General features: G+C 49.3%; 1 protein-coding gene across 4 annotated transcripts in view; it reads left to right on the top strand.

Annotated features, from left to right (window-relative positions):
- The window catches only part of Hey (Hairy/E(spl)-related with YRPW motif), a 25,922-nt gene extending 15,410 nt beyond the window's left edge, over positions 1–10,512 (top strand). For 2 of the 4 annotated variants that reach the window (XM_071668244.1, XM_071668245.1), the window contains exon 3: positions 8,065–10,512. In XM_071668244.1, coding sequence (XP_071524345.1) covers positions 8,065–8,768 — 704 coding nt within the window. In that variant the 3' untranslated portion in view covers positions 8,769–10,512. The remainder of the gene's footprint in view (positions 1–8,064) is intronic. The other 2 variants (XR_011713524.1, XR_011713523.1) reach the window with 2 other exon arrangements.
- The last annotated feature ends 1,180 nt before the right edge of the window (positions 10,513–11,692 follow it).

Below are 11,692 nucleotides of genomic sequence, written 5' to 3'. Positions count from 1 at the left end.
AGTCGCTCCCTCCTCACCATAACATGAGTCGCTCCCTCCTCACCATGAGTCACTCCCTCCTCACCATAACATGAGTCGCTCACTCCTCACCATGAGTCACTCCCTCCTCACCATGAGTCGCTCCCTCCTCACCATAACATGAGTCACTCCCTCCTCACCATAACATGAGTCACTCCCTCCTCACCTTAACATGAGTCGCTCCCTCCTCACCATAACATGAGTCGCTCCCTCCTCACCATGAGTCACTCCCTCCTCACCATGAGTCACTCCCCCCTCACCATAACATCATGTAGGGAGGGAAGAGCATCGTGAGGGAGACCAACTATATAATGGTCGCAGTCAAACCACCTTCAAGTATATGAAGACTTTAGTAAGATGTACAGAACGGGCCTAGTGTACGGTGATGCTGGCCAGCCTGGGATGTGTCACAACCAGCTACACACACACACACACACACACACACACACACACACAGATATTGCAACTTCCATACATCCTGAGTAGTGTAATGATATAAAGACTTCCTCCTGCCATACTCTGCCTTCTCTGATTCCATGACTATATATCACGACCAAGAGACGCTCTTGCCCCGGTCAACTTAACAATGTTTCCATGTAGTTACCCACAAGACAGTTGCTAATGAGCCATCAACCGTGGCAGTGGACAAGACTCGGGTCGTGGCTTGTTGTGGATTTGCTTTGTAAAACACTGCCAGCATCCCCCAGTCCCTCACCTGTGGGACCCATACAACACTCGTCTTGCCTCACCCTTATACTCGTACATGATCTCCCAGTACATGCAAGTGCTTGATCGAGGTACGTTGACGCCTTGGACCGCTGGTGTCAGCGTTGACAACAGCTCTCCAGCCTACATCGTCCTCGAGAATCCTCTAAACAGCTTCCAGGACTAGTTCATCAACACCTACGTCACCACAAACCAAACCTTAGCCTCACTTGCGACTCTGTCTCAGTAGGGTCCAACCCCACTCCAGACTTCTCACTTGGGTAAGCTCACGGTCATCACTATGAACAACAAGATAAGTAAAGAACACAACACATCCTTCGTCAGATCTTGCAGATATCGTGTGAACATTCCCCTTCAACACACAGAGTGTCGACTCCGTGCGTGCGCCTGAACATCTGACCTCTGCTTCCCCTGGCCGGCCCTTCCCCCACCCAGCACACAACACGAGGCACCAGGAGGGCGCGCTCGATCATCCTCTTACACCAGCGCGACCTTCCCGACTCCCTGACGATCATCTTGACATCGTCAGGTAAGGACAGTTGGTCAGGCATCATGTGCCATACCTGCCTACCTCCTATCACGAGAGTCCTACCTGGTCCTCATGTCACCTCCACACTGACACACTCCCGGCTAGTACGTGCCGCTACAACACAACCACTGTGAACGTCGTCATCACGACCGTCATCCCAATCAATGGTTGTGGAAACAACTTTTCTGCTTTAGCGACGACAGGTAGTGGTGGTGGTGGGGGGGGGGGATGTTGGAGACGACAGATAGTGTGGGGGGGATGTTGGAGACGACAGATGGTGTGGGGGGATGTTGGAGACGACAGATGGTGTGGGGGGGATGTTGGAGACGACAGACGGTGGGGGGGGATGTTGGAGACGACAGACGGTGGGGGGGGGGGGGTTGGAAACGACAGAGGGCCAGGTGACACACACGCCCGTGAGAACGTTCAGCCAGGTGGAAAATGTGTCACACGAGTCTGCTGAGACCTGCCCTGCCTTGCCCTCCCTAGACCTGTTTTGCCTTACCTAAAACTGTCCTGCTCTCCCCTGCCCTACCCTGCCCTGCCCTACCCTGCCCTGCCCTACCCTGCCCTGCCCTGCCTCGCCTTGCTCTCCCTAGCCCTAATCTGCCTTCACCCTTGCCCTGTCCATGGACGGATATACACAACACGGTCCGTGCACTGGGGGCCGTACACCAGCACGGTCGGTCAGTCATGTCCGTGCACCGGGGCCGTACACTAGTTCCCAAACATTCCTTCATTTGTAAGTTGTGGTCGAGGGAAGTAACTAACCTCACTTCTTCTCCCTTCCTCCCTGAACACGCATATCTTCGCCCTCAGCACAGGGAAGAGGAAAGGGTGAAAGAAGTATGGAACTGTGTGACCAAAAATGAATGAAGAGAAAGTGAATGAAGCAACCAATGGCGACGTCTGATACTTTCATTCATTTCATATCTTTATTTGTCATTATACACAGACGAGTTGTTCCAGTGATGGTGTGGGTGAAGTGTACATGGCCGGGGGAAGGTTGGGGAGGCCAGTACAGACCGTACGGTGGGCACAATACATGGACATGGGAGGGTGACAGGTGGGCCCCAGTGGGTACAGTACATGGGAGGGTGACAGGTGGGCCCCAGTGGGTACAGTACATGGGAGGGTGACAGGCGGGCCCCAGTGGGTACAGTACATGGGAGGGTGACAGTTGGGCCCCAGTGGGTACAGTACGTGGGAGGGTGACAGGTGTGCCCCAGTGGGTACAGTACATGGGAGGGTGACAGGTGGGCCCCAGTGGGTACAGTACATGGGAGGGTGACAGGTGGGCCCCAGTGGGTACAGTACATGGGAGGGTGACAGGTGGGCCCCAGTGGGTACAGTACATAGGAGGGTGACAGGTGGGCCCCAGTGTGTACAGTACATGGACATGGGAGGGTGACAGGTGTGCCCCAGTGGATACAATGCTTAGACATGGGAGGGTGACAGGTGGGCCCCAGTGGGCCCAGGAGCCGTCAGAGAAGGGGTCTTCTGTATATTACACAAAAAGAAAAGGATGCAGGTTGCAGAGTGCATCACATGAGGAGTACAAAGTACAATGCATTAGTCTCATAATTTGACAATGACAATACATACATAAACAAAATACAAATACGATGAATATGAGTGTATACTTGATAGAGTAGACAGATTGTGTGAAGTACAGTTGTTAAGCATGATGGTGACACATGACGTATGAAATAACACCAACGATGACGTAATACCAATGATGAAGTAACACCAATGAAGACGTTGGTGATAATGATGACATCAAACATCAGAGTCAAAACTGATGACACCACTGAGGCCAACCTCGAGTGCTCACACACACACACACACACACACACACACACACACACACACACACACACACCTCAACCCTAGCTGTAGTATCACTCATTTATTTATATATGCCTTGCAGTCATTTTCCAGCTGCAAGGCTACGCTACATCCAGTAACAGGGAAATGAAACTCCCGTGGAGCACTGCTCTCTTATTTAGGATGGTTCCAGCTCTGCATCCTTACTTGACAGAGTTGAAAGCGGTTCGCCTTATAAACTGTCCCAGCTAACTTCCAAACTTGGCTCCCTTGCCCTACGCCACGATGTTGGTTCACTTCCCCTTCTTCTGTAGGTATTACTTTCGTTTTTGTTCCCGAGAGCTGGCTGCTTGTGTGCCCACACCACCACCTAAACCTCGCAATACTCGCCAAGCTGTTGCGTCACATGATTATTGTGTGGCAATCGGCAACTCCAGGGTGGGCCGTTTTGATACCTTCGTCTTTCCCTACACGTTGAAGCTCTGGAACTCTCTACCTTCTCATGTCTTTCCCAATAACTATGACCTGCCACACATTTCAAAAGCCAGGTTCTTCACTTCCTCCAAAATTCGTAAATACTTTCCCTTGTCTTTTCTGTTTCCGTTTCATAATTCTCTCTATATTTCAATTAAGGCTCGACCTTGATGTGGACTGTTGTCCGTGACTGCTGCCTTCAACATGATCAAGAAAGTCTTTGACGAGACTGACTGTACTGCTAGTCACACAGCCAAGCCAGAAGGAGACTTCTGACCCGCGCTGTAACCTTGAACAGGTAAAGTGTGTGGAAGAAGAAAGTTGAGAGTAAATGTGAATAAGAGCAAGGTTATTAGGTACAGTAGGGGTGAGGGTCAAGTCAATTGGGAGGTGAGTTTGAATGGAGAAAAACTGGAGGAAGTGAAGTGTTTTAGATATCTGGGAGTGGATCTGTCAGCGGATGGAACCATGGAAGCGGAAGTGGATCATAGGGTGGGGGAGGGGGCGAAAATTTTGGGAGCCTTGAAAAATGTGTGGAAGTCGAGAACATTATCTCGGAAAGCAAAAATGGGTATGTTTGAGGGAATAGTGGTTCCAACAATGTTGTATGGTTGCGAGGCGTGGGCTATGGATAGAGATGTGCGCAGGAGGATGGATGTGCTGGAAATGAGATGTTTGAGGACAATGTGTGGTGTGAGGTGGTTTGATCGAGTAAGTAACGTAAGGGTAAGAGAGATGTGTGGAAATAAAAAGAGCGTGGTTGAGAGAGCAGAAGAGGGTGTTTTGAAATGGTTTGGGCACATGGAGAGAATGAGTGAGGAGAGATTGACCAAGAGGATATATGTGTCGGAGGTGGAGGGAACGAGGAGAAGAGGGAGACCAAATTGGAGGTGGAAAGATGGAGTGAAAAAGATTTTGTGTGATCGGGGCCTGAACATGCAGGAGGGTGAAAGGAGGGCAAGAAATAGAGTGAATTGGAGTCATGTGGTATACAGGGGTTGACGTGCTGTCAGTGGATTGAAGCAAGGCATGTGAAGCGTCTGGGGTAAACCATGGAAAGCTGTGTAGGTATGTATATTTGCGTGTGTGGACGTGTGTATGTACATGTGTATGGGGGGGGGGGGGCATTTCTTTCGTCTGTTTCCTTGCGCTACCTCGCAAACGCGGGAGACAGCGACAAAGTATAAAAAAAAAAAAAAAAAAAAATATATATATATATATATATATATATATATATATATATATATATATATATATATATATATATAGAGAGAGAGAGAGAGAGAGAGAGAGAGAGAGAGAGAGAGAGACATCATTTCATGTTTGTCAGTTGTACACAAACAAAGCATTTCAGTGGTAGTGTTGGGTGGCGGGTACGTGGCTAGGTTAGGTGGACTGAGCTGTGCATTTGTGTGTCCAGCTCTCTCTCTTGAATTCCCTTCCCCTCCACCCATCACTGATCACCACCTACCATCCCCCATCACTGACGACCACGTACCATCCCCATCAAATACCACCACGCACCATCCCCAATCACTGACGATCACCTACCATCCCCCATCAAAGACCACCACGTACTATCCCCCCATCACTGACCACTAACTACCATCCCCCCATCACTGACCACTACCTACCATCCCCCCATCACTGACCACTACCTACCATCCCCCAACAGTGACCACCGTATAACCCCCCCCCCCCCCCGTCACAGCCAGATTGCGTATTTACCGTTTGAATAATGACATGTTGTCGGAGGCCGCCACTGGCATCTTCTCTGTGGTCAAACTGGGTCAGCTGACTGGGAGTGCGGCCCCGCCTGCAGTGTTCACCATGGTAACATGTATACATGATAGAGGGTGTGGTGTGGTGTGGTATGGTGTGGTGTGGTGGGTATATCACGTATGTGGGGTGTTTCGGACGCGTCCTCTGGCTGCTGGGAACCGGCCACACGGTGGGAAAAAGGCCAAAGTTCGCCCACCCGGTAACACCATGTGAGTTGCCAACTTTTTTGTTTACTTTTGTTATTTGAACGTTACAGTAGTATGTTACTTGAAGGGCGTCCTTCATATTACTTTATATTGTGTAATTCATGATCATGATGGAAATATTTTCAAGCCATGTGTCCGATATACTACGAAAATAAAAGAAGTTAACATGTAAATGACAACAATTATGTGAACACACTCCCCGTTTTCTGTTCAGTTTTCTTATTCTTTAGTTTCTTTTAAATTGATTAGTTCCAAAAAGACACCGGTGATTGGTGCATAACCACTGTGGGAACTTTTTCGTGAATGAAATGTAATGAAAACTGAGCAATAATTAATGGTTTACACATGGATGAGAGGCGGGTGTCGTGCTGCCCCCGCTGCTGCTGCTGAGAGAGAGAGAGAGAGAGAGAGAGAGAGAGAGAGAGAGAGAGAGAGAGAGAGAGAGAGAGAGAGAGAGAGAGATGGAAGAAGACGTGCAGGGAGAGTGAAGCCTGACACACGAGACACCTTCCTGGGGTGGTGGACCTCGCCCCCCCCTGTGGGAGGGGAGTCGGTCAGGTCACGTGATGACTGGTATAATGCTCACAACTTTCTCTGTAAGATAAAAGACTTTTGATAACAATGTTTGAAATATATTTTAGAAGCAACATTGAATACTGCTGTGTTGTGTGGTCACCAACGAAACAATCATAGACAAGTTCAAATAGGAAACAGTGGTCAAGGAGAGGGGGGGGGGGGCACAAGCACTGCCACAACCGAGAGAAGGAAGAAGTACAATACAACCCAGAAAGAAGGAAGGAAAACATGCCTGTTGATGTACGCGTGGCAACAACTGATGACATAAACGTAAATATGTTAAGACTGAAAACCTGTGAGCAGGAGAGACATGGCCGTAGCTGTTGTCTTCAAGAATATAATAAAAGTGATCGTGAATACATCAGACAAAACTACATACATGTCAGCCAAGAAGCTGTAGGTCAATTGTTCGTCATGCTGCCACGAGAAATGTGGAACATGCAAGAAACAAACACAGAAACAATTCAAACAACACTTGATATACGTGTGGTTGACAACATGAAGCATGAGTGGATCAGTGTAGCGACACCTGGTGATAACACTGGTGAGTAGTCCTGTACATGAAGCATGACCACCTGCATCAAACGTGGCCGTACCTTGTGCTATTTACAGTCGCTTTCTGCTTCTTAATATCATACAACACCTGAAGGTGTGCTTCATCTACAGCTTGTGACTTCAGTGAAAATAATTTTCAAATCCTAATCAACTTTTATGAACAGTTTTATGGCTTACTTTTTACCATGTCAGACTTTCCACCAGACATTGCTGAGGAAGCAGGTCAGTCAGTAACGTTGACTCTATAACTAGAGATAGATTATATACCCAGAACAATTTTTCTTATGTCGTCTTGTTCTAGATATCTGGAAATTGACTTAGCAGCGGATGGAGCCATAGAAGTGGAAGTGAGTCACAGGGTGGGGGAGGGAGTGAACGTTCTGGGAGCGCTGAAGAATGTGTGGAAGGAGAGAACATTATCTCGGAGAGCAAATATAGGTATATTCAAAGGAATAGTAGTTCCAACAATATCATATGGTTGCGAGGCGTGGGCTATAGCTAGGTTTGTGCGAAGGAGGGTGGATATGTTGAAAATGAAATGTTTGAGGACAATATGTGGTGTGAGGTGGTTTGATCGAGTAAGTAATGAAAGGGTAAGAGAGATGTGTGGTAATAAAATGAGTGTAGTTGAGAGAGCAGAAGAGGGTGTATTGAAATGGTTTGGTCACATGGAGAGAATGAGTGAGGAAAGATTGACAAAGAGGATGTATGTGTCAGAGGTGATGGGAACGAGGAGAAGTGGGAGACCAAATTGGAGGTGGAAAGATGGAGTGAAAAAGATTTTGAGCGATCGGGGCCTGAACATACAGGAGGGTGAAAGGCATGCAAGGAATAGAGTGAATTAGAACGATGTGGTGTACCGGGGTCGACGTGCTGTCAATGGATTGAACCAGGGTATGTGAAGTGTCTGGGGTAAACCATGGAAGGTTTTGTGGGACCTGGATGTGGAAAGGGAGCTGTGGTTTCGATGCATTACACATGACAGCTAGAGACTGAATGTGAATAAATTTGGTCTTGTTGTCTTTTTCTGGCGCTACCTCGCGCGCATACGTGGGGTGGGGGGTGAGGGTGCCATTTTATGTGTGGCGGGTGGCGGCGGAAATGGATGAAGGCAGCATGTATGAATATGTGCATTTGTATATATGTATATGCCTGTGTATGTATATGTATGTATACGTTGAAATGTGTAGGTATGTATATGTGCGTGTGTGGGCGTTTATGTATATACAGGTTATTTGGGTGGGTTGGGCCATTCTTTCGTCTGTTTCCTTGCGCTACCTCGCTAACGTGGGAGACAGCGACAAAGTATGGTTAGTGTTATGCTTCATGAGTTGAAGGTGAGGCTGATGGTATGTGTTTATGCTTCGACAGGTCTGGATGCACTGGCCTATGACCCCAACAAGTTCGCTATGGACTACCACAACATTGGCTTCCGTGAGTGTGCGGCGGAAGTCGCCCGCTATCTCGTTACCATCGAGGGCATGGACATCCAGGACCCCCTGCGCCTGCGCCTGATGAGCCACCTGCAGTGTTACGCCGCCCAGAGGGACTTGGCCAACAAGCAGGCGGCGTCCTCTTGGGGCTGGGGTTCCACACAGCCGCCCACGCCGCCCTCCTACACTGCAGGATCTTCACTCTCGGGGTTCCAGGGGCACGTGTTACCGCCCCACGGCGCCACTCACCCCACTCCCGCTCCCCCACACGCCCCTAGCGTGGGTCTGGACCAGAGTCATGGCATGTCTGCCTTCACCGCCCCGTCCTCCAGCGGCACCAACGACTTGGGCGGGTCTGGCTGTAGTCTGGGTGGTGGGCAGGTGTCACGACTACCCACCACGGGGGCCGGGGCCTCCCAGGTCCCCGCTGTCACCATGTCGACACCCACTACACCCCACACTAATTACCATCTCAACCTGAACGCCCACGCATTCCCCGCGAACCCGCCCGCCAACATGCCTAACCTCAGTCTCTCCACCAACACCCCAACACTCAACTCCGCCGCTTACAACCCCGGCATCCAGAGTGGGGGGGCCGGGGTCAAGCCCTACCGACCCTGGGGGGCGGAAATTGCCTACTGATGTGGCCGTAACACCCACGCCCACACACAAGGCCATAGTATTCATGTACTGAAAGGACACCACGTTATGAACAAAAATACCAAGGATATTTCTTTTTACTACAAGACCCCACCCAACCACACACATACTACCAGGGCCTCTACAGAGTACCAGAGCCCCTCACACACTACCAGAGCCCCTCAAACACTAGCAGAGCCCTACAGACTACCGTAGCCCCACACACTGATCCCTACAGACTACAAGAGCTCCCTCACACACTATCAGAGCTCCCTCCCCCCCCACACACACACTGAGCCCCTACAGACCACTAAAGCCCCCCCCCCCCCACACACACACACCACCACCAGATCACTCTTACACACTGTCAGAGTCCTCCGCAGACTGCTAGAACCCCGTACACACACACACACACTACCAGAGGCCCCTACACATTACCAGAGCCCAACCCCCCCCCCCCCACATACACACACACACAGTACTAGAGCCTCCCCAAACAGAACCAGAGCCGCCCACATAGTTCCAGAGCCCCCCACACAGTATCAGAGCCCCCCACACAGTACCAGAGCTCCCCATACACTTGTAGAGCCCCTACACGCACTACCAGAACCTTCCCACACACTACCAGAGCCCACTACGCAGTACCAGAGGCCTCCACACATGACCAGAGCCTCAACACACACAGTTCCAGAACCCCCCACACAGAACTAGACCCCCCCCCCCCCCAACACACACATTACCAGAGCCATCATGAAGCAGGTGTTACTCTCCATTTGTCCAGTGCTCAGGGAAGAACGTTGACAGTAGGAGGAAGGAGTTAAGAAGGAACTCTGTATGTAATGTGCTTCTGTAGGAATCAAGTACCATCCTATGATCCAGGTATGATCCTCGGGACCAAGTATGATCCTAGAGTATGATCCTAGGATCCAGGTATGATCCTCGGGACCAAGTATGATCCTAGGATCCAGGTATGATCCTCGGGACCAAGTATGATCCTAGGATCCAGGTATGATCCTCGGGACCAAGTATGATCATAAAGGCCTTCCATGATGATGATGATCATCATCATCACCGGCCAATATCATCATTAGATATATGAACAACTTCATTACTGCAAGCTGAGGTCGACCACTGACGGCTACCAGCTCCTGCATCCACGACCCACCATGTGTTCACCACCCACGCACTCACCATCCAGGCACTCATCACTCACGCACTCATCATCTACGCACTCACCACCTACTGTCTCACCACACATGTACTCCATACCCACGCACTCACTATCCACGCACTCACTATCCACGCACTCACCATTCATGCACTCATCATCCACGCACTGACCACCCATGTACTCCATACCCACGCACTAACCATCCATGCATTCATCATCTACGCACTCATCATCCACGCACTCACCATCCACGCACTCATCATCCACGCACTCATCACCTACTGTCTCACCACCCATGTACTCCATACCCACGCACTCACGGGACCATGCCAAACTATACTTGTTCAGTAGTTTAGTGCAATAATTACATTTTTACATATTCATTTCCCTGTACATATGATGTCATCAATGTATATATGATGTCACTCCCTGTACATATGATGTCATTCCTCTGTACATATAATGTCATTCCTCTGTACATATGACGTCATTCTTGTACACATGATGTATATAGTTTTGTACATGAACTTTGTCATACTGTCATGATCTATGAAAAATAAAAATTTATAAATTGTTGATACGTGTTTGGTGTGTGGTGACCTTATTAGACAGGTCCTGTGGTGACCATAACGTAAGTCCTGTCCTGATCTTATCATATAGGTCCCGTTTTGACCTTAACATAAAGGCCTACGTGACCTTAACACAAGACCGGTCATGATCTTATCCTATTGGCCCTGTCCTGACCTTATCAGACAGATCTCTCCTGACCTTATCACACAGGTCACGTCCTGACCTTAACACATAGGTCACGTCCTGACCTTATCATACAGGTCCACATGGGTCCTTCCCGAGTGATGGTCATATTACTCTTGGTCACTGTGTACTACACCCGGTACTGTACTGTTGGTCACTGTGTACTACACCCGGTACTGTAATGTTGGTCACTGTGTACTACACCCGGTACTGTACTGTTGGTCACTGTACTACACCCGGTACTGTACTGTTGGTCACTGTGTACTACACCCGGTACTGTACTGTTGGTCACTGTGTACTACACCCGGTACTGTACTGTTGGTCACTGTGTACTACACCCGGTACTGTACTGTTGGTCACTGTGTACTACACCCGGTACTGTACTGTTGGTCACTGTGTACTACACCCGGTACTGTACTGTTGGTCACTGTGTACTACACCCGGTACTGTACTGTTGGTCACTGTGTACTACACCCGGTACTGTAATGTTGGTCACTGTGTACTACACCCGGTACTGTACTGTTGGTCACTGTGTACTACACCCGGTACTGTACTGTTTTGCTGACAGTAGGTGGACGCCTTGGTTACCTGGTCCTTTACCCACACAATATCTGAGAGGAAACATGTGATTTGTAAACTTCCGACCAGCTTTATCTCATGTTCATTATCTACAGCACATACCAGGTCATGTACTGGGGACCAGAGACAGGTCAAGGGTCGAACGTCCAGTACTGGTGGTGGACTGCAATCAGGAGAGCCAGGTAGACAGATGACAGGATGTAAGTAAGACGCTACAGAAGCAACATCAACCCAGTACACACACGACCGTACATCATCTTAGAAATAAATGACTCAATAATTCTTGCAAGTCGAGAGCATCTCCTGTGTAAGGCACAGATGACCTCTTCATGAGGTCATAACTGCTGGAGATGGCAGTAAGGTATCCTCACAACCTCATGTATGATGACCACACACTCGCAACCATCTTCGTGAAGACATCATC

Source organism: Panulirus ornatus, chromosome 12 (genome assembly GCF_036320965.1).
Source record: "Panulirus ornatus isolate Po-2019 chromosome 12, ASM3632096v1, whole genome shotgun sequence".
NCBI lineage: Eukaryota > Metazoa > Arthropoda > Malacostraca > Decapoda > Palinuridae > Panulirus > Panulirus ornatus.
This window is presented reverse-complemented; position numbering and strand designations above follow the sequence as displayed.